The sequence below is a fragment of the Silurus aristotelis genome (genome assembly GCF_946808225.1).
Source record: "Silurus aristotelis genome assembly, chromosome: 5".
In the NCBI taxonomy this organism is placed as follows: domain Eukaryota; kingdom Metazoa; phylum Chordata; class Actinopteri; order Siluriformes; family Siluridae; genus Silurus; species Silurus aristotelis.
Genome location: NC_139578.1, coordinates 30,647,633 through 30,674,648, shown reverse-complemented (window position 1 = coordinate 30,674,648; position 27,016 = coordinate 30,647,633). Strand labels below are relative to the sequence as shown.

The window sequence follows — 27,016 nt, the reverse complement described above, 5'->3', positions numbered from 1 at the left end:
GCCAAAGTCGTTTTACTTTCACTTTAAAATGCAGGAAGCTACCAGTCCGACACCAGTCATGTTGTACAGCAATAGCCGAAAACGGAAGTTTGCCTCATAACTGTAAGTCTTTTTTTTAAGGAGAGTAATTTGAATATGAATCTTTAAATGATGATTTTGTCATGTGATTTATACGAGCTACATTTAAACATGATCAGGTACTTCTTCCTCATCCTGAATCTTTGACTTGTGTCATGAATGGAGGAGTAAAAGCTCAATAGTTGAGTTGTTGGACTTTGGATCAGAAAGTTGAGTTCAAATTCCAGCACCATCCAGATGTCACTGAAGGGCCCCTGATTAAGGCCCTTAATCCTCAACTGCTCAGTGTATAAAAATGCTTGTTGGAATGGCAGCAACCAATATAGGTTTTTCAGAATTATACCTAGAGCGATGGGACTACATCCCCTCTGAGGCCATATCACCTTACCTAGTCACATATCACTGATCAAATTCCAATTCACAGCTGATTAGCACTTGAGTATAGACGGTACCATTGTGTTCCATGGTTGTTGTTGATTTGTGCTCTTGCTTAAGTTTTTGTTTACATACAGAGTGTTTTATTTTTATGCTGTTTGCTGTTTATATGCTGGCACTCCAAATCAATTATCTGCAATTACATCCGCCTCCACTATTATTCCATAATAGAATAACCAACCTAAAAACTCGACTCAGCAGATTTGTTTTCCTTTGTTCAGAAAGCCCTCAAGGAGAGAAACCGGAATCTGTAGGATCAACAGGAGAGGAGAAGTTTGGCTCGAGACACTTGGGTATGACTCGGTACCATGTGGAGTTTCAGGGAGTCTATTTTGCAGAGTGGACAGATGACCCAAATGCTGCCATATCTGCTCCCTTATTCCTCTTGTTCTTCCAGGAGAACATCTTTCCCTCATTTGGCCTTGCATAGTGTCTCACTTCCTCCTCAAGCTCAAGATGATGAAGACGTTTGGATTACTACATGAATCCGCAAGCGTATGTATGTTGCTGAGAAAGCTAAGAGTGAAACTATAATGTATTTCTATTATTATCCTTTATGTCAAATGACTCATCTTACTGAAGTGAATCATTTAGATTTTATAGTAAGTCTCTCTCTCTTTCTCTCTTTCTCTCTCTCTCTCTCTCTCTCTCTCTCTCTCTCTCTCTCTCTTTCTCTCCCTCTCTCTCTCTCTCCGTCTGAGAATACAGGAAGTGGTAAGGCTTTAACGCAGCCCAATCATTCTGTCAGTCAGTCAGTCAGTCAGTCAGTCAGTGACCAGGGTGACAGGATGGAACTCAGTCAACTTTTTGCGGTTCTCTGTAAGTAAATGTTCTCTTTTTGTCTTCATTACAGTGATCACAGGGGTATTAAGTTGCTCACCTGCTGCACAGGTGGATCAGTGGATCAATATTTAAGAGAAGGGATTAGTTTGATTTGAAACTTCTCTCAGTTACTACTGAATGTACATTTTTGGAATCTTTTCCCGAACTTCAGTGTCCTGCTGCTCAGTGACCACCTCTCATGATCGTTTGACCGGTTGAAAATGACTTAATGGTAATGTTCTTTTACCAAAGGAAGTCATGGTTGTGAAACTAAGTGAAATGCTTTGGTGAGCCTGTGCTGGTGTATCCTGTCTACACAAAGGCTTTAACAAAAGTATCATAGCATTAAATAGTTCTGCTGATCAAATGCCTTATGGCCTTAACGTCTATTTTTTGCTGTTATGGTCTGTGCAGAGAAACATCTTAGTAAGCAAGTTTAGTCTAATACACACTGTCAATAATTTTAAATAATCTGTAGTAAAATAGGAGCAATTAAAAAGTTATTTGCTTGTCATTAGTGCAGAGCGCAGACACCATTTCAGGCAGTTGGTTTCCTTTTTAAAACAATGATGCAAATTCAGCTATAAAGAGCTGAATAAGGTGTGAAAGTAGATGTGTGAAAACAGCTCTTGATAATGCCTGGCATCTTGCACTCTATAAACCATAACAGGGTGAGTTGGAAAACAAACGACTATTCAAAGTGATAATAGAAGCATGCATTGTGAGATTCTTGTGCATGTTCACATTATTACATGATACAATTACTACAATTTGTTTTAAGTTGCACATTCATGTTGTGAATTTCCCATTTTCCAAAGCTGCTCTGTGAGAATCAGATCTGGGAGCCCACCCAAGTACCCTGAACTGCTTGTATTATTTAAGTTCGAAATGCCTTGTGTTTTGTGATATAGTACAGTGGTACCCAAACCCCTGGGTCAATTGGTCCACACAGAAAGAATACATAACATATATATCTAATTCTGAACTATGTTTTATTCTGGAAAATGACCGGATTCTCTCCTCCACATCTGTCTATGACTCACTCTTGATGCAGGTCAAATCAAATTTTATTTGTCACATACACATACATACAGAGTACGACATGCAGTGAAATGCTTTATACGACTGTCCGGTATGAGGGAATAGGATGGGGAGAAAAATAAAACAAAGGAAAAAGAAGGCAGATAACTTAAGAGAATAAACTATGTAAAATATAAAATATATAAAGATATATATAGGAAAAAGTGTATATACCTTAATGCTTATGTATACAAGGTATTCTTATGTACAGTAAACAGTAATCACATATGGTGGTTGATTCGATTGTCCTTAAAGTGACCGTGTGCAGTGTGGTGTGGTATAAAGTGCACTGTGCTGTGCAAGTCCACAGTTAAAGTGTGCAAGTCCACAGATTAAAGTGTTGTAGTGCGAAAAAAAAAAAAAAAAAATTTAGAAAGGTGTGGCGATGGAGTGAGTGGGTCAGCTTTTAGATCCTGGGTGTTTCCTGGTTCAAACTCCGAATGGCCTGCAGGAAGAAGCTCCTCCTCATTCTCTCTGTGTTTGCTTTCAGGGAGCAAAAGCGTTTCCCTGAACGCAACAAAGAAAAGAGTCCATTGTTGGGATGGCTGAGGTCCTTCATAATCTTCCTGGCTCTGGTCCGGCACCGCGTGCTGTATATGTCCTGCAGGTCAGGGAGCTCAATGTGGATGGTACGTTCAGCTGAACATACCACCCTCTGGAGGGCTCGCCTGTCCTGCATGGTGCTGTTCCCAAACTAGGAAGTGATGCTACCCGTCAGAACGCTCTCAATGGTACAAGTGTTAAAAGTCTTTAGCACCTGAGGGAAGTTTAAAGTCCCTTAAGCGTCTCAGATGGTACAGACACTGCCGGGCCTTCTTCACCAGAATGTTGGTGTGACAGGACCAAAACAGGTCCTGTGTGATGTGAACACCTAGGTACCAGAAACTGTCCACTCTCTCCACTGGAGTCCCGTTGATGTTTAGCGGTTGGTATTACCACTCCTGCTTAATGCTGAAGTCCACTATCAACTTCTTAGTCTTGCTGACGTTCAGGAGAAGGTTGTTCACCTGGCACCATCTCTCCAGGTTTTTAACCTCCTGTAGGTAGGCCGTCTCATTGTTGTTGGAGATCAGGCCCACCACAACAGTGTCATCAGCAAACTTGATGATGGTGGTGGAGTTGGAAGTGGCCACACAGTCATATGTGTACAGTGAATACAGCATGGGGTTTAGAACACAAACCTGGGGAGCTCCAGTGCTGAGGGTGAGGGTGGATAAGGTGTGTTTTCCCACCAGTATGGCTTGTGGTCTGTCTGTCAAGAAGTTAGAGATCCTCTGACACAGCGGCGGGACCTCCAACTTAGAGGTGAGTGTGGAGGGAATTATTGTGTTAAATGCTGAACTGTAGTCCACAGACAGCATCTTTGTATAATTCCCATTTCTGTAGTCCTGGTCGCTCATCGTAGTGTGGAGGAGATGAGCAATGGCGTCCTTAGTAGAACGGTTAATGATGCATCGATCACATGTCTTACCTACAGCCGCTACCTTCTTAAAGGGGCTCCGGCCGCTAACACATAATACATTAACACTAAATTTAAACCCCCAAGCAAGCAAAATGAACAAAAAACAACACAGTGGATTCACGGTGGTTATTATTATATTAAGAAAATACCATTTTTATGGTCATATCATTTTGTTTTGTTGTATTTATCCCCTACACCTTAAAGGCCGGTCCGTGAAAATATTGTCTGACATGCTGGAATGATCAGTTCTGACATTCTTTTTTATACTTCAGGACTGATACATAGGACTGATGACTGCCCTTGTCTATATACACACCTGCAATTCACTATTACTGACCGGGTGTTTAGTTGTAAAACCACAGCAGCACATATGCACTTCTCATCAGTGTACACACACACACACACACACACACACACACACACACACACACGGCAGTGACCGGGTTACAAACATGAGAACAGAGACATGTTGGCTGTTGAATCTTCTTCTTTTTTGTTAATACTGTGATGTGTTCAGCAGCATAGAAGGGCAGGACGTGTGAATGGGAAAGAGATGACTCACTCAAAACTAATATGGTGGACAACCATAACTTCCTTCCTGCTACAAAACTGAATGCTGGCCAAACAAAAGTAATAATTTAACTTGAATGATTTTAAAAAGAGAACCGTTTGTCTCTCTGATGGTCAGTTTTCAGTTTGTTTGAAGATTACGTACACTTATTATTAGCAGTGCTCGGTGATGGAACAAGCAACACGCCTAATCTTTAAAAAAAAAAAAATGGTATCCATTAATTCTAATGCAATGTAATGTAAATGTGATGCAGTCTACAGTTTCAAGTACTACATTTTAAATGTACATTAATAAAAATATTTTACAAATGAATATATATTTATTTCTGTGTAAGAATTATGCCTAAACACAAAGAGCAGTGACAGTTTTAGAGGCCTGAGAGCAGCAGGAAGTCATGGTATAGCTTCTTCATTTCATTCTGTGTTCAACAGAGATGAAGGACTGGAGATGTGAAGATGCATTAAAGCAACAACAGACTTTCACCTTTCACACTGTCAATTAATATTGTGTTGTTTTGTGTTGACCAAACTGAAATCTTTGCATAGTGCATAAATTTATGTTCTACTTCTTCTTCTTCTTCTTCTTCTTCTTCTTCTTCTTCCGGCTGCTCCTATTAGGGTTCACCACAGCGTATCAATCGTCTCCATACCCCCCATGTCCTCTACATCTGCCTCTTTCAAACCAACTACCTGCATGTCTTCCCTCACCACATCTATAAACCTCCTCCTTCGTCTTTTCCTCCTTCCTGGCGGCTCCGGCATTCTCCTACTGATATACCCCATGTCCCTCCTCTGCACATGTCCAAACCATCTCAATCTCACCTTCCTCACCTTGTCTCCAGAACGTCCTACATGCTCTGTCCATTTAATAAACTCAGTACTAATCCTGTCCATCATCATCACCCCCAAAGAAATTCATGGTGTTGCTGCAAAAAAAAAAAATCAACCTACCACTTGCATTTTACAGCAAAAATAAAGATGCATCAAACAGTTTTTCTTGTTTAGCTTGGGTGAGTGTTAGGATCATGCACAGTGTCAATATTACCATCACATCACGTCACTCCATAGCAGAACTACTCATGTTCTGCTTTTTGTATGTCTTATTGTCTTTGTCTTGTGTATGCATCTTTGCTTGCTTCAGAGACTTAGTCATAGTTTGCATCCACCACCTTCTGGATTACGTAACAGAAACCTTGACCTTTTAAAAGGGATGCAGCAGATCTATTTTAGCTGACCAAAATGACTTATTCCAGTACCACCATCTTGATGCTTTGCATTCCACTCTTCTGCCATTAACCACCAGGTACAACTATCCTACAAAAAAACAGCAGTGACCCACCTTCTGCCAGGTTCCCTGATCGACCACGTTCTTTATGCTTTAATACTATCACTGTGTCCATAGTAGTAGTTTCCAGGCAGCAAACTAGACTTCCAGTGATAGCAGTGGGAGGAGTTGCAGGGCCTATTTTTTTCTCTAGCAGAGCACACACAACCACTGCATGCTCAAAGACCTCTGACCACCTTCATGTCATGTTCAGTTCAGGGGGCTGTTAGCACTTGGCTTGCTTCTGTGCAAGGACTGCAAAGTGGCACTTCTGCTATGCATGTGACAAGAAGCTCATGGAATTGGGCTTAGTGAAGGAGGGGGGAGGGGTTGAAGGATCTCTGAGTGGGAGGTTTCCATGTTGGTGGCATCTTCCTCCAGATCTTAGGTTAAATCTACACTATAGTTGGTGTGTAAGGGGGTGGAGAAAGACTGGTGGTAAGAATATCAACCACATGGGAGCTCCTGTTATTTAAGCAATTTTTGTAACACACTTTTATTTATTTATTTATTTATTTATTTATTTATTTATTTATTTATTTATTTATTTATTTATTTATTTTAAGCTTCAACAGAAACACAAGTGAAGCTTTTTAACCTTGTGTGTGTTCAATTGAGCACAACCGTGCTATGTGTTCTCGGCATTCGAGTCTGCGGTGAGCCATATTTTTATGCTGTCGAGGTTGCTGGGAATTTGAGTTTCTTATTGATAGGTCTGTTCAAAGAAAGATATAAAATAAGTGTTATAAAATGTGCTATTTTCAGAGTGTTTTTACCTTTAATGTCATGTTCTGTTTCTGTTTTCTTTTCAGTGCTGATTTCAATTATACCAGTGGCCCAGGCGCAAGGTGAGGATGCATACTTGGTTTGGAGCTGAGAATTTTGTACAATTTGTATGTAGTGTATTAATGTCATTTTTATAGCTCTAAATAAAGATTTGTGTTATTATGAAAAATAAAAGACTTGAAAGATTTTGTGCTTTTGGTGAATTAACTCGCACTGTCTGATATTAAACATGAAACTGCATACGTTTAATGGATTAACAATCAATGTTTTATAGGGAGTCCTAAAGCCGTGTTGACCATAATTCCTGATTCACAAGTAATAATTGGAGAGCGTGTTGTTCTCAAATGTGAAGTTCAGGGAAGAAGAGGTGGTCAGTGGATATACAGCTGGTATAAATATAATTCCAGACTCTCAGAGGAAGAGGATGGTGGCTACACATTCAGATCAATAATGGGGTTATTAATAATCCGGTTTGTTAGTGAGTCTGACAGGGGTGACTACACCTGCAGAGGACAAATTCTTGACTCTCAGGTCTCGGAGATCAGTGATGCTGTTACACTGACGGTATCAGGTGAGTCTGTGGGTGTTTTTTATTTAATATGTTACCATTAAATTTCAGGGTTCAGACTTTGGGCATGCAGTAATTGAGTTCCTGTTTTTTGTAATGATGACTTTTATTTTCCGGTCTAGTCTGATGCAATTTCTTTCATAAGAATCAAAAGAATGTCTTTCACAATGTCATTGTACTTAAGAATTTTATCTCAGTATAATTTCAGCGCATAAGGCATAAGAAAAAAAAAGCATAAATGACCAAATCGAGATGTGGCCAGACTGTCAGAATTTGGGTCAGGATACAACCCTATATACACCGTGTTACTGTAAAACTGGTCCAGTATATTTTACTACCTTGTTGGAAAAATTAAAACAATGATAATGGTATTTTAAAAGCCCATTTTATAAATGTCATTGGTTGCAGTGGCTTGTGACAAGAAGCACATTGTCGTTGGGTGTTTTTTTTCAATTGATTGTTTTACTACAGAATGCCTGTAGATATTTTGGGGAAAAGTCCTCAGTTACGTCTTACTCCAGTAAGTCATGATTTTGCAAATTTGTGGGAAAATGTAGATATGTTCAGATGGTGGTGCAGGATTTGCACAGGATTCATCTAAAATAAGGAAATACAGTGTTTTACACTTTAGTCCAATCATGAATCGTATTACATTGGGTTCCCTGGTGGTCTAGTGGTTAGGATGCGGCGCTGCCACAGCAGTGAGAACGCCGCATCCTAACCACTAGACCACCAGGGAACCCAATGTAATACGACTGGCACTAGGGTTGCATAAGTCTGTGCACTCTTAGTGCCGGTCCCAATCCCGGATTAATGGTGAGGGTTGCGTTAGGAAGGGAATCCAGCGTAAAACATGTGCCAAATCGAACATTAGGATCATCCGCTGTGGGGACCCCTAATGGGAGAAGCTGAAAGAAAGTTTATGAATCGTATTACATTGAATATATTCTGAATTCCAGTCATTTACAAACCCATACAATTGTAATATCTTGTATTAAATGGTAAACATTTGTTTTAGATACAAAGGTCATGCTAAAGCTCAGTAAATCTACTGCATTGGTTGTAAAGTGCACTGTATTTTATTCCAACAGGAATTTCCAAACCAACTGTGAGAGTGACTCCTCAGCGCTTCGTCTACACAGGAGACACCATCACTCTGAGCTGTAAGCTGCAGGAGACGCCTGCATGGGGGGTTTTCTGGTACAAAAATTACCAGGACTTTCAGCTTCACAATACAAAAAATACAAAAACATTAAATGTGACAGTCGATACTGAAGGAGAAACAGTGTACCAGTGTCGAGCACACAGGAGAACCATACAATTCAACACAGAGCACAGTGATCCTGTCGAGATTATAGTGAGAGGTATGTCGTGATTTTTTTTAATCATGAATGCCAACCTTAAATTCAACATCCAGGAGTTCATTATACATATGTAAAAAAAAAAAATCCACATAATTATTTTTTTTTTTTCATTCTACAGAAAGACCCAAACCTGTGGCATCAATTAATCCTGATAAACATGTGTACAATGGAGACAATGTCACTCTGAGATGTGAGATACAGGATGAAAGTGTATCTAGGTGGCAGTACAGCTGGTATAAAAATGCTTCACTCAGTCCTGTCAGTAGTGTACAGATGTACAGAATCAGTGGTGTTGAACTGACCCATGTAGGTAAATACACCTGTAAAGGAAGAGAGAGTGGAGGCTCACGTTCCTCACACCTCAGTGATGCTGTTACACTGACTGTATCAGGTGAGTGTGTCTCGGGTTACTGGAAACACATGAAAATGTCCAGTTAGACGTTAATGCAAAGGAAAATCCTACTGGGTATTAAGTAAATAGAAATACATTTTAAAATAAAGTACAATTTTCTATTTCCTGTTTGTCTGTAAGAAACCATGACTGCTAACTATCATTGTTTGTTTATTATTTCTACTAGTAATAGAATCATAAGTGCAATGATAACCATCAGTCCCATAGTAGCATACACTTCACAGTAAGTGGATCTAGATGTGGTGTTCATCACAACAATTATTTCCCTACAGAAAGACCCAAACCGGTGGCATCTATAAATCCTGATAAACAGGTGTTCAGTGGAGACACTGTTACTCTGAGATGTGAGATACAGGATGAAAGTGTATCTAGGTGGCAGTACAGCTGGTATAAAGATGCTTCACTCAGTCCTGTCAGTAGTGTACAGATGTACACAATCAGTAGTGTTGAAGTGACACACACAGGTAAATACACCTGTAAAGGAAGAGAGAGTGGAGGCTCACTTTCCTCACACATCAGTGATGCTGTTACACTGACTGTATCAGGTGAGTGTGCGAGGAGTTTTGGATGTATACAAAATTGTATTTAAGGAAAGCTTCATATTGTGTATTAAAAAAACCTGGAAATAAGTTACATGGAATTTTTGTGTAATAGAGAGACCAAAGGCAGTACTAAGTGTATCCCCACAGAACTGGTTAAATGATGGAGACTCAGTGACTCTAAGCTGTGAGGTTACAAACTCCTCTACAGACTGGACATTCAGCTGGTACAGAGAAGTTCCCTACAAAGACGGTGTAACGGCAATAAAAAATACTAATGGCTATATCATGTATGTGGAGCTTCTCTCAGACAGCAGCAGAGGATCTGGAGGCAACTACACTGTCAGTCCTTCTTCTCTTAATGACACAGGAGTTTATGTGTGTAGAGGAGAGAGAGGAGAACCAGCCTTTTACACTCAGTACAGCAATCCACAGCTTCTAAGGATTACTGGTGAGGAAAATTAAATTTTGGGTGGAGATGTAGAATTAAAAAAAGTGTAAATGTAAGACCAGATTATTGCAGTGTTTATTTATTGATATGTATAACGCAATAAAATGGCACCATGTTAAACCAGTTGAAGAACACAAACCACTTTATACATAGCATTTACCAGTGCTCTGTTCTTTCTTATAAAATAGCTGTTTATAATCCCCAAAGTTTGATTGTGAAATCATTTGTATGTCTCGTGCTAGAAGAAGAAACAGTAATCACATTGATGCTCATGAATTCTCTTATATGATAATATGGATGTCACATAAAATATACACTAAATGTAAATTGTGTGCTGCATGCACATGCCAAAATCACAAAAGATGCAAGTGCAGGTAGGTATATTAAATAGGCAGATCATCCGTGACGTTCAAAGTACAATGCTATCAATTAAAAAAAGTTACTATAAATTGGCTTCACAAACACAAGGTGGAATTTATACACACATAAATTAAACACCTGTGTATTGATGGCTTGTGAAGACCTATACCAATAACAATAACAGGGTGGAACAAAAGACAAGAAATGAATGAGACAAAACAAAACACAACACACAAGACACATGAACAAAACAAATGCAGTGTGCAGCCAGCATGCACTTCATTGTGGTTAGTGCGGTACATGCTGCCACAAACAAAAGGAAGGGGTGATTCTCTGACAAAAAACCCTCCTCCCCTCGAAAAGGCACTCTTCCTGTGACATAACTCCCCTCAAAAAAGGCATTCATCCTAAAGTGCCTTTTATAAGGTTTCTCCTCAGTGGTCCAGCTCCTGTGGGCCAAATGTCTGGGGCAGGGTGCTGGAACAGGCTCTATGAGGACTGGTTGCTGGATAAACTTGACATGGAAAGAGGCAGTGCTTTAGCCCCCTGGCTTGAGCAGGTCGTGTGCGGACGGGGTGCCGTTGCCTTCTGGCGTGCTGACCTCATATAGGTCTTAGGAGGCTGTCTTGCACTTAGACGGATGTTTTGTGGCATAGATAAATGGAACCCCTCGTGGGCCCCGGGAGTGGGCATGGGTTGAGGTGCCACCTGTTGGACCCCTATCTTAGACTTGGCTTGAAGGGCCTCCTTGTGAGTCTTTAAATTGGACATGGATTAAGGGGCCTCCCTGTGGGCCCCTGGTTTAAACTTGACTTAAGGGGCCTACCCTTGGGCTCTTTACTTGGACTTGGTTTGTGGGGCCTCCCTGTGAACCCTTGTCTTAGACTTGAACTTAAGGGGCCTCCCCATGGGCCCCCGGGCTGAGCATGGAATGGGAGGCCACCCTATCAGCCTCGGGATTAAGAGCGCTACTCCTTGTGGCATGGGAGATACAGGTGTGTAAAAATATATTTGACATGCATGACAAATTCATGTCACATGTAACATGTCCCAGGCTTGTTATTTACAAATAGTGCAGCACCTCCATTTTTCTTATTATTCTGTCATTATTTCTGTCTGCCCTCAATGTCTGAAAGCTGCAGATTAAATCAACTGACTCCATAACATCATTATGCAGCCATGTCTCAGTGAAAGAAAGCAGGCTGAATTCCTTATACTCCCATTGGGTCCTGATGAGAGTGCTGACCTCACATTTCACATGTGCTTGACCCAGCTATGCATCATCTATGGTTTCAACAGTTCTAGTTTTTAAATAAATAAAATCCATGAGAACATGCAGTTATAGGAAAACAATCTCCACATCCATCTCCACCACATCCATCACATCGATTTTTCTATAACAGTGTGAAAAAACAGGTTATATTACTCACTTAAACATTTTTTGGAAACATTACAAAAATACACAGTATACAGTAGATCTCAAAAATATAGAGTTGATAAAAGCAAACTGTGGCATTTACTATTTTATTTTCTATATCATTATATATATATATATATATATATATATATATATATATATATATATATATATATATACAGTATACTAGCTAAAAGTACCCGTGCTTCGCTACGGAAGGCAGAACGTTAAGCAATACGGCAATAAGCAGTAAGCACTGAGCAGGACTGGATGATCAGAGATCAGTACGTAACGTCAACAAATAACGTACTACCCCTTTGTAGTACCGATACAGGGCAAACTACTTTAAAAAATCATTTTTGTCGTGCATCTAACATCTAATAAGAAACAATGTACTAAGTTTCATTAGGCTCCGTAATGTTATTTTGAAGAATTTACAATGCGTGAGAAATCGTGTTTTTCACGTGTTAGCCGCGATCCAGGGCGAATTTTTCAAAACCCTTTCTTAGTGAGCACCTAAGACCCAAGAGGAAGGTATGTTCCAAATTTCATTGCAATCCGTTCAGTGATTTTTGAGATTTCGTGATGAGTGAGTGAGTCAGTCAGTGGTATTTGAGCTTTATATACAGTGAGGAAAATAAGTATTTGAACACCCTGCTATTTTGCAAGTTCTCCCACTTAGAAACCATGGAGGGGTCTGAAATTGTCATCGTAGGTGCATGTCCATGGTAAGAGACATAATCTAAAAAAAAAATCCAGAAATCACAATATATGATTTTTAAACTATTTATTTGTATGATACAGCTGCAAATAAGTATTTGAACGCCTGTCTATCAGCTAGAATTCTGACCCTCAAAGACCTGTAAGTCTCCCTTTAAAATGTCCACCTTCACTACATTTATTATCCTAAATTAGATGCACCTGTTTGAGGTTGTTAGCTGCATAAAGACACCTGTCCACCCCATACAATCAGTAAGAATCCAACTACTAACATGGCCAAGACCAAAGAGCTGTCCAAAGACACTTGAGACCAAAATGTACACCTCCACAAGGCTGGAAAGGGCTACAGGGAAATTGCCAAGCAGCTTGGTGAAAAAAGGTCCACTGTTGGAGCAATCATTAGAAAATGGAAGAAGCTAAACATGACTGTCAATCTCCCTCGGACTGGGGCTCCATGCAAGATCTTACTTCGTGGGGTCTCAATGATCCTAAGGAAGGTGAGAAATCAGCCCAGAACTACACGGGAGGAGCTGGTCAATGACCTGAAAAGAGCTGGGACCACCGTTTTCAAGGTTACTGTTGGTAATACACTAAGACGTCATGGTTTGCAATCATGCATGGCACGGAAGGTTCCCCTGCTTAAACCAGCACATGTCCAGGCACATCTTAAGTTTGCCAATGACCATTTGGATGATCCAGAGGAGTCATGGGAGAAAGTCATGTGGTCAGATGAGACCAAAATATAACTTTTGGGTCATAATTCCACTAAACGTTTTTGAAGGAAGAAGAATGATGAGTACCATCCCAAGAACACCATCCCTACTGTGAAGCATGGGGGTGGTAGCATCATGCTTTGGGAGTGTTTTTCTGCACATGGGACAGGGCGACTGCACTGTATTAAGGAGAGGATGACCGGGGCCATGTATTGCGAGATTTTGGGGAACAACCTCCTTCCCTCAGTTAGAGCATTAAAGATGGGTCGAGGCTGGGTCTTCCAACATGACAATGACCCGAAGCACACAGCCAGGATAACCAAGGAGTGGCTCTGTAAGAATCATATCAAGGTTCTGGCGTGGCCTAGCCAGTCTCCAGACCTAAACCCAATAGAGAATCTTTAAAGGGAGCTCAAAATCCGTGTTTCTCAGCGACAGGCCAGAAACCGGACTGATCTAAAGAAGATCTGTGTGGAGGAGTGGGCCAAAATCCCTCCTGCAGTGTGTGCAAACCTGGTGAAAAACTACAGGAAACGTTTGACCTCTATAATTGCAAACAAAGGCTACTGTACCAAATATTAACATTGACTTTCTCAGGTGTTCAAATACTTATTTGCAGCTGTATCATACAAATAAATAGTTATAAAATCATATATTGTGATTTCTGGATTTTTTTTTTAAGATTATGTCTCTCACAGTGGACATGCACCTACGATGACAATTTCAGACCCCTCCATGATTTCTAAGTGGGAGAACTTGCAAAATAGCAGGGTGTTCAAATACTTATTTTCCTCACTGTATATATATATATATATATATATATATATATATATATATATATATATATATATATATATATATATATATATATATATATATATAAAGCTCAAATACCACTGATATATATATATATATATATATATATATATATATATATATATATATATATATATATATATATATATATATATATATATATATAAAACAAATTCTTCATGACCATTCAGATGTTTTATTATTTTCCTACAGAAAGACTCAAACCAGTGGCATCTATAAATCCTGATAAGCAGGTGTTCAGTGGAGACTCTGTCACTCTGAGATGTGAGATACAGGATGAAAGTGTATCTAGGTGGCAGTACAGCTGGTATAAAGATGCTTCACTCAGTCCTGTCAGTAGTGTACAGATGTACACAATCAGTAGTGTTAAAGTGACACACACAGGTAAATACACCTGTAAAGGAAGAGAGAGTGGAGGCTCACGTTCCTCACACCTCAGTGATGCTGTTACACTGACTGTATCAGGTGAGTGTGTATAGTTTTTGGGGCACATGAAAATTTGCAATATGTATTAAATAAATCTAGAAACAAATTGTTTTTTATTTCTTGTGTCTTTATAAAAGAAAAACAAAAAGATTGTTCACAAATCTTGCAATCAGATCTGAACACATATTATTGTGGGGTTTTTTTATGCTTTTATTTATAGCCTAACCCTGTTCTTCTACCAATGACTATCATAAGTACTGTCAGGTCAAGAGAGGTCAGGTAGATTTAAGTGTTATTAAAGGAAGCTTTTGGATATTTATGAATAGAAATATCCCAAAACAGACCAATTTTACAAAGAGAAATATGAAAGAGGGATTGGTCGGGCAATTAGCAGATGTTTTAATAGTAACTGATCTCCATTCAATAAAGACGTTTTTGGGAAAGTAGTAGCTATTGTTGATTAAAGCAACTATTAATAAAACTATTGCATTCACTATTCCCACTATTTCTATATTATAATTTTTCACTCCTGACAAAAAATTCATAATAAATTAAATGTTCTATTGGTTTCCCACAGTGAGACCCAAACCAGTGGCATCTATAAATCCTGATAAACAGGTGTTCAGTGGAGAAACTGTCACTCTGAGATGTGAGATACAGGATGAAAGTGTATCTAGGTGGCAGTACAGCTGGTATAAAGATGCTTCACTCAGTCCTGTCAGTAGTGTACAGATGTACAGAATCAGTAGTGTTGAAGTGACACACACAGGTAAATACACCTGTAAAGGAAGAGAGAGTGGAGGCTCACGTTCCTCACACATCAGTGATGCTGTTACACTGACTGTATCAGGTGAGTGTGGGAGGATGCCCATATAAATATGAATTTATATAAATTTTTATTACATTGTATTAAATAACTCTAAAAAGATTACTTGAATTTCCTGTGTAACAGAGAGACCAAAGGCAATACTGAGTGTATCTCCACAGAACTGGCTGACTGAAGGAGACTCAGTGACTCTAAGCTGTGAGATTACAGACTCCTCTACAGACTGGACTTTCAGCTGGTACCGAGAAGTTTCCTATGAAGGCAGTAACAGTTATGCCTTGTATAAATTGATACTCCTCTCAGACAGCAGCAGAGGATCTAAAGGCTCCTACACTCTCAGTTCTTCTGCTCTCAATCACTCAGGAGTTTATGTGTGTAGAGGAGAGAGAGGAGAACCAGCCATTTACACACATTACAGCAATACACAGCCTCTATGGATCTCTGGTGAGAAAAAGTGTTGAATGTAAACGTGTGAATGTAAAATCTGAAAATCTAAATGCGATATTTATTTTATTTTTAAATTGGTCTACAATTACGAGTATGTACTCATGACTTTGAGCAGACTTTTTACATTTGCTAATAGTTAAGTGTACAGTTTCCCCTGTTCCCTCCCAACATGAGTATTTTTACTCTAGTTTGTGTCCTAATGAACCGATTCCAAAGCACTTTTGTAAGTGTAAAAAGTTGTCAAACTTTTTATTACACTATAAAATTATAATCTTACCCTGTAAACCCTCCAGCATCCCATGACATACATTATAAATGATATACATGTATTATATAGGATACAGCCTACACTAAATTTTTACAGTTTAATCATTCTTGGTTTAAGGTGAATCTCCTCCAGTCTCTTTGATCCTCAATCCCAGAAAAACTCAAAGATTTACTAAAGACTCTCTCTCACTGAGCTGTGAGGACCAGAGTAACTCTACTGGATGGGCAGTGAGACGATACACAGACAGTAAGAAAGTCTTAGATTGTTCCCAGTGGGGATCAGTTTCGAATTCAACATGTAACATCAGCTTCCTCTCTCCAACTGACACTGGAGTTTACTGGTGTGAGTCTGAATCTGGAGAAAACAGTAATCCTGTCAACATCACAGTGCATGGTGAGTCCCCATATAGTGTTTTTACTGTTAGGGGTAAAATGTTTTATTACAGAATATCCAGAAATATAAGTGTAGAATTGGGGAAAAAACAGTCAGGAAAACGAGAAAACGTCTCTAGGTTACGTATGTAAGCCTAGTTCCCTGAGGGAAAGAGACGCTGTGTCGCAGTGCTTTGGGAACTCGGCTGCATTTTGTCCATGCTCTGAAATAATGTGTGTAATCAGTCTAAATTGGAGGCAGGCTGTCACCGGTGGAGTGACGTCACGACCAGGAAGTATAAAACGCACATGGAGTGTAACCGGGGCAAGCTTCTGTAATAGAAAAGGAAGCGCTAAAGAGACGCCGGCAGTGTGGCTTAGAGACGCAGCGTCTCATTTCTTCAGGGAACTAGGGTTACATACGTAACCTAGAGATGTTTCATTTTAGGAACTCAAGCTGCATCGCAACACTGGAAACAAGAGTCCAATACCGCCACACTGACCATTCCCTGACTAGTGTGATAGAGCACAGCTAGGTCGAAGAACAGAAGTGCCTAAAACCTAGCAAAGGTCAGCGGGGTGGACCAGTCTGCAGCGTCAAAGATATAGGGAGAACCACAGGGGAAAGTGCAACATCTCTCGAGACACGAATACGTCCACTTGCCAAACTTTTCCCACATCTGCTCCACCAGATGTGGAGGTGCCATTCCCCGGGTCTCGACTCCTGCCTCGACAAGGTGTCTGCTGCTTTGTTCAGCCAGCTCTGTGGGCCCAGCTTCCCCTTTGCCCAAAGGAGGATCTGTGCAGTTCAGGGAAAAATGGTAGACCCCGACGTGTTGCTGGACAGAGGGGCTTTATGTTGGGGCTTTATATCGGCTGGGCAAGCTATATCTAGCTTCTCAACAGCACGTGTCACAACCTTCAGAACCCCCTCTTTTTTTTGGGTTTGCTAGGACCTGACCCCCCCTCTTTGGAGGAAGAAATGTGGAGCTGCATGCTCTCATCACACGGGGAAGAAACTTCCGAAATATGTGCTTCCAAAGCCTGTGAACAGGAGTTTAACTGGGCAGGTGAGGTAGGAGAATTAGTCAAGCCCATCTCCAAACCCTTTGCGAGGTCCATCTGCAAACCCCAGAAACTGGAACGCTGCTCTGACCAGAACCGCAAGGAGTAGGGGCACCCACCTCGAAGAGTGCCCACCGGGAGCGAAGAGATCACATAGACATGCGAGCACAGTACTTGCAGTCAGCTCCCTCAAAAAATGACTTAGCATGCTTCACTCCCAAACAAGCCACACAAAGCCGAAAAAAATGTGCTTGGTTTTTCTAGATGCCTTCAATTTTTTTTTGACAGACAAAATGAAATTTTCACACAGAGCGCTTCATGACCAAATAGCCCCCGGCTTCACTCTATTTGCATTTTATACTTCCTGGTCGGGAAGTCACCCCTCTGGTGACAGCCTGCTTCCAATTTTAACTAATTGCACACATTATTTTTAAGAGCATGGACAACATGGACGCGTTCCTAAAGCATTGCGATGCAGCTTGAGTTCCTGAAAGGGAACTCTTTTTCTCAGTATTTTAAAGGCAAATTATATCATTATATTATCATTCTGGATATATATATATTGTATATACTAGTGATGTATAACAGTTTTAGTCGTAACAGTTGATGAGTCTTTGATTAAAATCATTGGGTATTTTTAATGCACAGTGAATATAGACAGTGTTTAATTCTGGTCCCTTTTCATTCCTCAGTCTCAGGTTCTAGATCCAGGCATAGGCATGTGGGAATGGCTGCAATTTTTGGATTTTTGCTCATCGCTTTACTGATATCAATGATTTGGCTATTGTCCTACAAAAGAGACAAAGGTCTGAGTAATTGCTTTTGCTTTGTGAATAAGAATGCAATCTGTAAATTTTTAAAGGATCACACAAATGTTTGTATTAAATTAATAACTGTAAATATGGCTTTAGTACAGATTATGCAGATCAGACATGTAGTTACACTAATTTGACTTCATACTATTAAATCCAATATTAATATTTGTGTGCAATCATATTGTCTAGTTGATCTTTTTTAGATCTGTGTAAAATAAAATGCTTACTATAAAAAGGCTCACATCAATATAGTTACACCCTGTTCACATGTAGATTCTTCCTCCCTTTATAGAAATGCAGCAGAAATACAAACATACGTCAAAGCAGAATCAAAGCCGGTCAGGAGCTGAAGACTTTCAGTCAGGACTTGCACCACTTTGCGCTGGTCAGACTTTGTTTATTCATTCATTCATGAATTTCTTTCATACAAATATTATTTGTCTAAAATCTATTATGTTTTGTATATACTGGTGATAGTCACAAAGGCAGTTAATCTTCATTGTGTTTTCTGTAGAAAAGGAACACAAGTATGCTCCCATGGATCAGACTGATTTAAATGGAACAGGTATTTCACTTAAAAAAAAACTCTACATTAAATATAGATTAGCAATATATACAAAACTCAAGTACAGGAGTGTTTTGTAGATTAGAATTTTTGAAAACTAAAACATCAATGTATTAAAGGTAGAGCAAAATAAAGTAAAATTTTGTGTTCTAAATGTAGACCACCATCACCATATGTGCCCCAAACTGTTGAGCTTTTGTTAGAAAATAATCGTTGATAATGTAGATTTAAGCAAATGTACTGCTTCTGAGACCCTATACTAATTTTCCAGCACATCCTGAAGTGTTTTACCACAGAAAATTCTTATTTACTAATTAATGGCACATCATACTTTCATTTTCCACACTGTTTTTGTTGTGCGAATTGTGTAAATGTTTGTACTTATCACTTGTGTCACTCTTAATGTAAAAGTTTTCTCTTAATGTAAATAAATGTTGCCAACCATTAAGTCCTTTGTCTTGAAAATCTTCCCATTTCGAAAGTATCCTGGCTGTTAAATAGTGCTCACACTGTAGACTCCTTTCATTAACGTTAAATAAACGTCTTCCAGAAAATTTGATATTGACAACTGGATTTTATTCGTTAACCAACACATATATTAATCTGTTAATCTGACATCATCTGTTGCTATAGAAATGATAAGGTATTAGTACAATTGCATTAATGTAAAACTGTGGCATGGAGCTGGACTTCTGCCAGAGCTGATGTTTTAAAAAATTAATCAGCCTTCTGACCAATCAGAATTCAGAATTGAACTATTCTGTGGTTTAATGTATTTGAATTGTGTATGATGTTTTACATTCTAGTACGTTTTCTATCTAATAATTCCGATTGGTTGTAATTTTTCTGGAGACTCATTCAAGATATTTTGATTCCAACTAGATAAGGCCAGTCTGGAAGACATTACTACTAGCTTGTAAGAGCTGAAGCAAAACATGGAGGTAAGACTTGTGAGACTTTCTGTAAAATAATGACATGAATATAAACCTACGGATTTCCAGCTGCAGTCATTGATTTAAGAAGATAAATTGTAACATGAATGATGGTAATATCAGGAGATATGTGTTCATAACCAGATATATTATATATTACTTATATATTTATTTCCGCAGGGAGCCACGTGTCTGTGTACCAGCTAACAAAAAAGAGAAGTTAAATTTTATAAACCGTTGACATGAAGAAATGTATTTATACAGTGTTTATTTATATAATTTTCAATCGCTTTTCTTTTTATACTTTTTCAAATACTTGCTTGTGTGATTGTGCAAGCCAGTCATCATGTGTATTTATATTCTGTGTGTGTGTGTGTGTGTGTGTGTGTGTGTGTGTGTGTGTGTGTGTGTGTGTGTGTGTGTGTGTGTGTGTGTGAATGATTTTGGGGGACAGTGTTGTGTGTGTGTGTGTGTGTGTGTGTGTGTGTGTGTGTGTGTGTGTGTGTGTGTGTGTGTGTGTGTGTGTGTGTGTGTGTGTGTGTGAATGATTTTGGGGGACAGTGTTTGTGTGTGTGTGTGTGTGTGTGTGTGTGTGTGTGTGTGTGTGTGTGTGTGTGTGTGTGTGTGTGTGTGTGTGTGTGTGTGTGTGTGTGTGAATGATTTTGGGGGACAGTGTGTGTGTGTGTGTGTGTGTGTGTGTGAATGATTTTGGGGGACTGTGTGTGTGTGTGTGTGTGTGTGTGTGTGTGTGTGTGTGTGTGTGTGTGTGTGTGTGTGTGTGTAATATTAGGTGACACTATGTGTGTATGTGTGCAATTTTTGTTGACACGTGTGTGTGTGTGTGTGTGTGTGTGTGTGTGTGTGTGTGAATGATTTTGGGGGACAGTGTTGTGTGTGTGTGTGTGTGTGTGTGTGTGTGTGTGTGTGTGTGTGTGTGTGTGTGTGTGTGTGTGTGTGTGTGTGTGTGTGTGTGTGAATGATTTTGGGGGACAGTGTGTGTGTGTGTGTGTGTGTGTGTGTGTGTGAATGATTTTGGGGGACTGTGTGTGTGTGTGTGTGTGTGTGTGTGTGTGTGTGTGTGTGTGTGTGTGTGTGTGTGTGTGTGTGTGTGTAATATTAGGTGACACTATGTGTGTATGTGTGCAATTTTTGTTGACACGTGTGTGTGTGTGTGTGTGTGTGTGTGTGTGTGTGTGTGTGTGTGTGTGTGTGTGTGTGTGTGTGTGTGTGTGTGTGAGAAATTTTTGTGGTCACTGTGTGTGTGTGTGTGTGTGTGTGTGTGTGTGTGTGTGTGTGTGTGTGTGTGTGTGTGTGTGTGTGTGTGTGTGTGTGTGTCTGTCTGTCTGTCTGTCTGTCTTTCACTCTCATTGTAAGTACACAGAAAGTAGTAAGTGTTTGCTTTAAAGCACACCATTCTTCTGTCAGTCATGTGATGTTTTTTTTGTGTGATTAGGACATTGTGTAAACTTCCCTGATCTTCTGCATGAGTGCGCACTACTGTGCAGAAAATGTTTCTAATCTTTTTCATCAGTTCGGGACCGTGGTTTGTTTTATGTTAATGCAGTGGTGCAAATTCTGCTGTGACGAGCTGCAGGAGGTGAAAACCTGCCAAAGTATAATTAATGTTATAGTCCATAATTGTGTGATCCTGAGAGCAGACGTGTTTTGTTTCTTCCTTTTTTAAATCAGTGTGTTCAACATGAAGAAGGACAGCAGGTACATGATGAAGTAATAAGTGAGCTTTCAACTGTAAAATTTGATGGACAAAAGTTCAAATCAAAATACATAAAATAATATTCATATTGCCAGTGAATGTCGTATTCTACATTTTGTGTATTCAGGCTCAAATCGTGAATTATCAGAATTTGGGGTTCTTTTGAGGATTCTGCTCTTCTTTTTGTTTTATGTCCATGTCTATCTTTTGTTTCCCCAATAGATGTCTCTATTGTGTTACTTTGCCTTGCACTAAATACCCATCTCTCTATCTGTTTTCAATTGTTTTTCTGTACTTTGGACTCATTTGATTATGATTATGTCTCACTCCATTTTTGTTATTGAACTTTCTAATAAAGCAAATCATGGAACTTTTAACCTGTTTAAGTCTGTCTTTGCAGTTAGGTTCATCCACTTCCCTGTGGCACAGTGTCTTTCATGCAGTTGATTCAGGTTTGAGTCGTGCCCCTGATATCAATGTTAATCTTAATTTCCAACCTATGAGCAGGAAAAGATTATTTGAGTTCAATATGATTGTGCATTCCATCAGACTTAAAGTAGTATCTTACCTACAAATGCAGTAACATTTCTAAGAAGAAGAACAAATCCCCAGTGACTTAGTTAGCTAGCTAGCATAGTGCTAACAAAATGGACATAAAGGTGCTGTTTTAGGCTGTTGCTAGTGAAATGATGCTGTTGCTTATAGCATTCCAGAAATTCATAGTCCCCTTGTTATACATATTGCAGTAAATCACAAACAGGCCCAGAGGATTATATATCAAATATAAGTAAAATACTTGTGCAGTTAAGAAAAGTACTTTGTAAATGCAAGTATATTTAATTGAAATGAAGTATTTGGTTAAATGATAATCTTTTGCTAACTTAGCCATCATAAAGACTCTCTTCTCAATGTACACTATGAGCAGATTGCATAGGTGATCTAATGTATTTTAAAGAATCTTAATAAAAATCCATTACAAATAGGTTCAGGTCAGGGTTGTATTGTTCTTGCCACTAGAAGGTGTCATTTTTTGAAGACTGTTAGATTTTTATCATGCCCAAAAGAAATTTACCGTAATTTCCGGACTATAAAGCGCACCCACTGAATTGTACAAAGATTTTTATTTTAAACATAAATAAGCCCGTCTGTCTATAAGCCGCAGTCTACACTAAAACTAATGGACTTTACACAGGCTTTAACGAAAGACAGTGTCTGTTACACTGTGTCACGGGTGAAATATGATGCGCTTCCTTTAGGAGCAGAGCGGTATTTTGGGAATAGCCTCTGCTGCATTTTTCCGCTATTACTGCACGTGTGCAAGACAGAGGAATATGTCCTTATTATTTTCTGATGCTCATTTCTAAGTTTCTTTGACTAACTCATAACGCTGTTGCCAAGAAAAATAAAAAAGCACGAGTTTTGGAAACCTGTCTGTGCTTATATGATTTCTGTTGCAACTGGAGTTAGTGAGCTCTCCCTTCACCCAGACTCAACGCGTTACAACGGATTGTATCTAAACAGTAGCCGACCAAGTAAGTCATTGTTCACTGTCTTCTTCCTTCCTTTCACAACTATTTCTCTCGGGAGTTTTTCTTTTGGCATCGTCGTGCGTTTAAAAAAAAATATTTTCTCCCGATGCCGTGCAGCTCAGAACACAGGTGAGGTGCGTTTTTTCGTTTCCGTTCAGAAATTTCATGGGTCTAATGTTATGTCGTTAAGTTTTTTAGCTCGAAGTTTGTGAAACCGGGAAAAATCCATAAAATAGCCGCTTCGTTGTTTAAGCAGCGGGGTTCAAAACGTGGGGAAAAAAGGAGCGGCTTTTAGTCCGAAAAATACGGTAATTCTTGGAGAGGTTTTCCATACGAACTACGAAGCTCGTGGTGCCTTATCTGATATCAGGGAAGAATCACACAGCACACATAATCAAGCAATGTTCTTCTTCGGTTTATTTTAGGCAACAGACAAGTATATACACACATTGGAAAGAAAGCCTGACCTAAAGCTGTTTCCTGTTAGGATAAAAAGATATAATAGCCAGAGATGTGTGAGCCCAGATAAAGACTCCGTGTATACCTTACATACTAACATCATAAATATTTTATAGACACTGAACAGACAAAGGAATGTGTGTGAACCAGTGTGAGAACTTAACACTAACAAAGACTTTATTACTTTTCAACTGATGGTTCTCTTTCTCTCATTGAGAAAATAAATATTGGTGATTATTCTTACTGTCTCCAACTCTTCTTCTGTCCTACTCTGTATGAGTGTTAGAAAGTAAAAAAAAACATATTTAATTTTTTTTCCTAAAGCAGAAGGAATAGCAGGTTCAGTTTCTGTATAAAAGCAGAAGTTACATGCAGGTATCTCTGCCTCTTTTTCCTGTCTCTTTTCTTTAACATAGCCAGGCTATCAGAAGAGAAACAAGATGGAGTTCGGTCGACTCTGTATGATGGTTTGTGAGTAAATATTCTCTTTTTTCTTCATTATAATAAATACTGCAGTCTGAATGTCCTGAGTGGGGAGGTCATTGTGCCATTATTATGTGTGTGTAAAGTTTTATGGTCAAAATGCTAAGACAATTATTAATCATAATATCTGCTGCAGATCTGGTTAATGGAGTGAAATAAGGTAAAATAGCACAACAGATAAAAAAAAATGTAATCCATTAAATGGAATTATAGGATGGGAATATTTAGTTGTAGCTGTTCTTGTAAATGTCATACATTTAAATGGTCATTGTTTTCCCTGTTTTGAACATCCCAGGAAACCACATGAATGCAGAGAATATATTTTTTTATACATTGGTGAGACTAAGCACTTGGTAAAGACCTTGGCAACGAGTACAGTATTTGAGTTGCTCTGCAAAAGTAAGCATTTTTGGGTTGAAAGATTCTCCCCTACACATTTCTATGAAATTGTTCAAACCAGGAGATTTTTTATCTACTGATGGCCATCAAACTCTCATTCCTCAGATTTTCAATTATATTTTGATCAGGCTTTTGACCACATTATTCTACATCATCCAACTTATTTCTACTTTTTATATTTATAGCATTTGGCAGATACCCTTATCCAGTTACTTACAGATTGTTGACAAACTGAAGCAGTTCCATGATAATGTCATGTTCTCTGTATCTGTTCCCTTTTTAGTGCTGATGTCACTTTTTTCACTTGCATCTTCCTTTAGTTTCTATGCAATAAACTCAGTAATGTAAAGGTATAAAGATTTACCTTGACCAAACAAATACAGTAAGGAAAATAAGTATTTGAACACCCTGCTATTTTGCAAGTTCTCCCACTTAGAAATCATGGAGGGGTCTGAAATTGTCATCGTAGGTGCATGTCCACTGTGAGAGACATAATCTAAAAAAAAAAATCCAGAAATCACAATGTATGATTTTTTAACTATTTATTTGTATGATACAGCTGCAAATAAGTATTTGAACACCTGAGAAAGTCAATGTTAATATTTGGTACAGGAGCCTTTGTTTGCAATTACAGAGGTCAAACGTTTCCTGTAGTTTTTCACCAGGTTTGCACACACTGCAGGAGGGATTTTGGCCCACTCCTCCACACAGATCTTCTCTAGATCAGTCAGGTTTCTGGCCTGTTGCTGAGAAACACGGAGTTTGAGCTCCCTCTGAAGATTCTCTATTGGGTTTAGGCCTGGAGACTGGCTAGGCCATGCCAGAACCTTGATATGCTTCTTACAGAGCCACTCCTTGGTTATCCTGGCTGTGTGCTTCAGGTCATTGTCATGTTGGAAGACCCAGCCTCGACCCATCTTCAATGCTCTAACTGAGGGAAGGAGGTTGTTCCCCAAAATCTCGCAATACATGGCCCCGGTCATCCTCTCCTTAATACAGTGCAGTCGCCCTGTCCTATGTGCAGAAAAACACCCCCAAAGCATGATGCTACCACCCCCATGCTTCACAGTTGGGATGGTGTTCTTGGGATGGTACTCATCATTCTTCTTCCTCCAAACACGTTTAGTGGAATTATGACCCAAAAGTTCTATTTTGGTCTCATCTGACCACATGACTTTCTCCCATGACTCCTCTGGATCATCCAAATGGTCATTAGCAAATGGACGTGCCTTGACATGTGCTGGTTTAAGCAGGAGAACCTTCCGTGCCATGCATGATTTCAAACCATGACGTCTTAGTGTATTACCAACAGTAACCTTGGAAACGGTGGTCCCAGCTTTTTTAAAGTCATTGACCAGCTCCTCCCGTGCAGTTCTGGGCTGATTTCTCACCTTCCTTAGGATCATTGAGACCCCACGAGGTGAGATCTTGCATGGAGTTCCAGTCCGAGGGAGATTGACAGTCATGTTTAGCTTCTTCCATTTTCTAATGGACATGGGCATTGCCATGCTGGAACAGGTTTGGGTTTCCAAGTTCAAGTGAATGCACACTTTTATTATAGCGCCATCTAAAGACGTCCTGTACAATTGAGTGCCTCCAGATTTGTGGTAACAATTTTGAAAAAAAAACCACATGTAGCAGGAAAAGGTCAGGTGACCCAATACTTTTGGCAATATAGTGTATGTCTGAAACCAGTGTGAGGAATATATATCAGAAATCATATGGGGAAAATTTCTCTATAGTCATATGGCAAAAAAAATTCATATAATTTTGTATTTCCTGTGTAACAGAGAGACCAAAGGCAGTAGTGAGTGTATCTCCACAGAACTGGCTGACTGAAGGTGACTCTAAGCTGTGAGGTTACAGACTCCTCTACAGACTGGACATTCAGCTGGTACACAGTTGGTCCCTACGCAAATGGTTTAACTAAAAATAAAGATGGTTACTTCGGACATGTGAAGCCTCTCTCTGAAAGCAGCAGAGGACCTGGAGGCTCCTACATTTTCAGTCCTGCATCTTTTAATCACACAGGAGTGTATATGTGCAGAGGAGAGAGAGGAGAACCAGCCTTTCACACACCTTACAGTATATACAGCCTCTATGGATCAATGATGAGGAAAATAATAATAAGTTGGAGGCCACCAAGTTGGAGGCCAGATCAATTTACAAGTCTAACACATGCAAGAAAAGAAATTTGGTGTACATTTTCCTATATTCTATTGTTATGGTCTAAAAAGTAGGTGTATAGGATTTTGAAGGCAGTGGATGAGTTGCCCATGAAAAACCCTGTCAGATATATAATCTGAATGCATGTAAAATTCCTTAATAAATAGTGAAATTACCTTTGAACTCAAGTTGCTAAAGATAGACTCAAATAGCACTGTGTAATAAAATGTGGTGTAAATGTGTTTAATGCAAGTTATGCCATGAAAACACAACCCTACATGTGAATTATAATATTCTATGTTCAAGGTGAATCTCCTCCAGTGTCTTTGATCATCAGTCCCAGCAGAACTCAACACTTTACTGATGACTCTCTCTCACTGAGCTGTGAGGACCAGAGTAACTCTACTGGATGGACAGTGAGACGATACACAGACAGGTGGGGATCAGTTACAGGATCTACATGCAAAATAAGTTCCATGAATCCATTTGACACTGGAGTTTACTGGTGTGAGTCTGAATCTGGAGGAAACAGTAACCCTGTCAACATCACAGTGCATGGTGAGTCTCACATCACCATTCAAATCCTGTTTATCTTAGTACCTGTAGTTTCTGT

General features: G+C 39.4%; 2 protein-coding genes across 15 annotated transcripts in view; one reads left to right on the top strand and one right to left on the bottom strand.

Moving 5' to 3' along the window:
* Window positions 1-20,104, top strand: part of LOC310726774 (Fc receptor-like protein 5) — a 40,638-nt gene extending 20,534 nt beyond the window's left edge. For 5 of the 13 annotated variants that reach the window (XM_083542640.1, XM_083542633.1, XM_083542641.1 and 2 more), the window contains exons 6-18: window positions 8,217-8,489; window positions 8,608-8,880; window positions 9,174-9,446; window positions 9,556-9,891; window positions 14,131-14,403; window positions 14,942-15,214; window positions 15,317-15,634; window positions 16,023-16,298; window positions 18,034-18,147; window positions 18,449-18,541; window positions 18,671-18,721; window positions 19,604-19,662; window positions 19,834-19,994. In XM_083542640.1, the coding sequence (XP_083398766.1) occupies window positions 8,217-8,489; window positions 8,608-8,880; window positions 9,174-9,446; window positions 9,556-9,891; window positions 14,131-14,403; window positions 14,942-15,214; window positions 15,317-15,634; window positions 16,023-16,298; window positions 18,034-18,147; window positions 18,449-18,541; window positions 18,671-18,721; window positions 19,604-19,641 (2,591 nt within the window). In that variant the 3' untranslated portion in view covers window positions 19,642-19,662; window positions 19,834-19,994. The other 8 variants (XM_083542645.1, XM_083542644.1, XM_083542634.1 and 5 more) reach the window with 8 other exon arrangements.
* LOC310726770 (Fc receptor-like protein 5) overlaps window positions 1-27,016 on the bottom strand; it is a 314,771-nt gene that overhangs the window by 167,908 nt on the left and 119,847 nt on the right. The window lies entirely within an intron of this gene.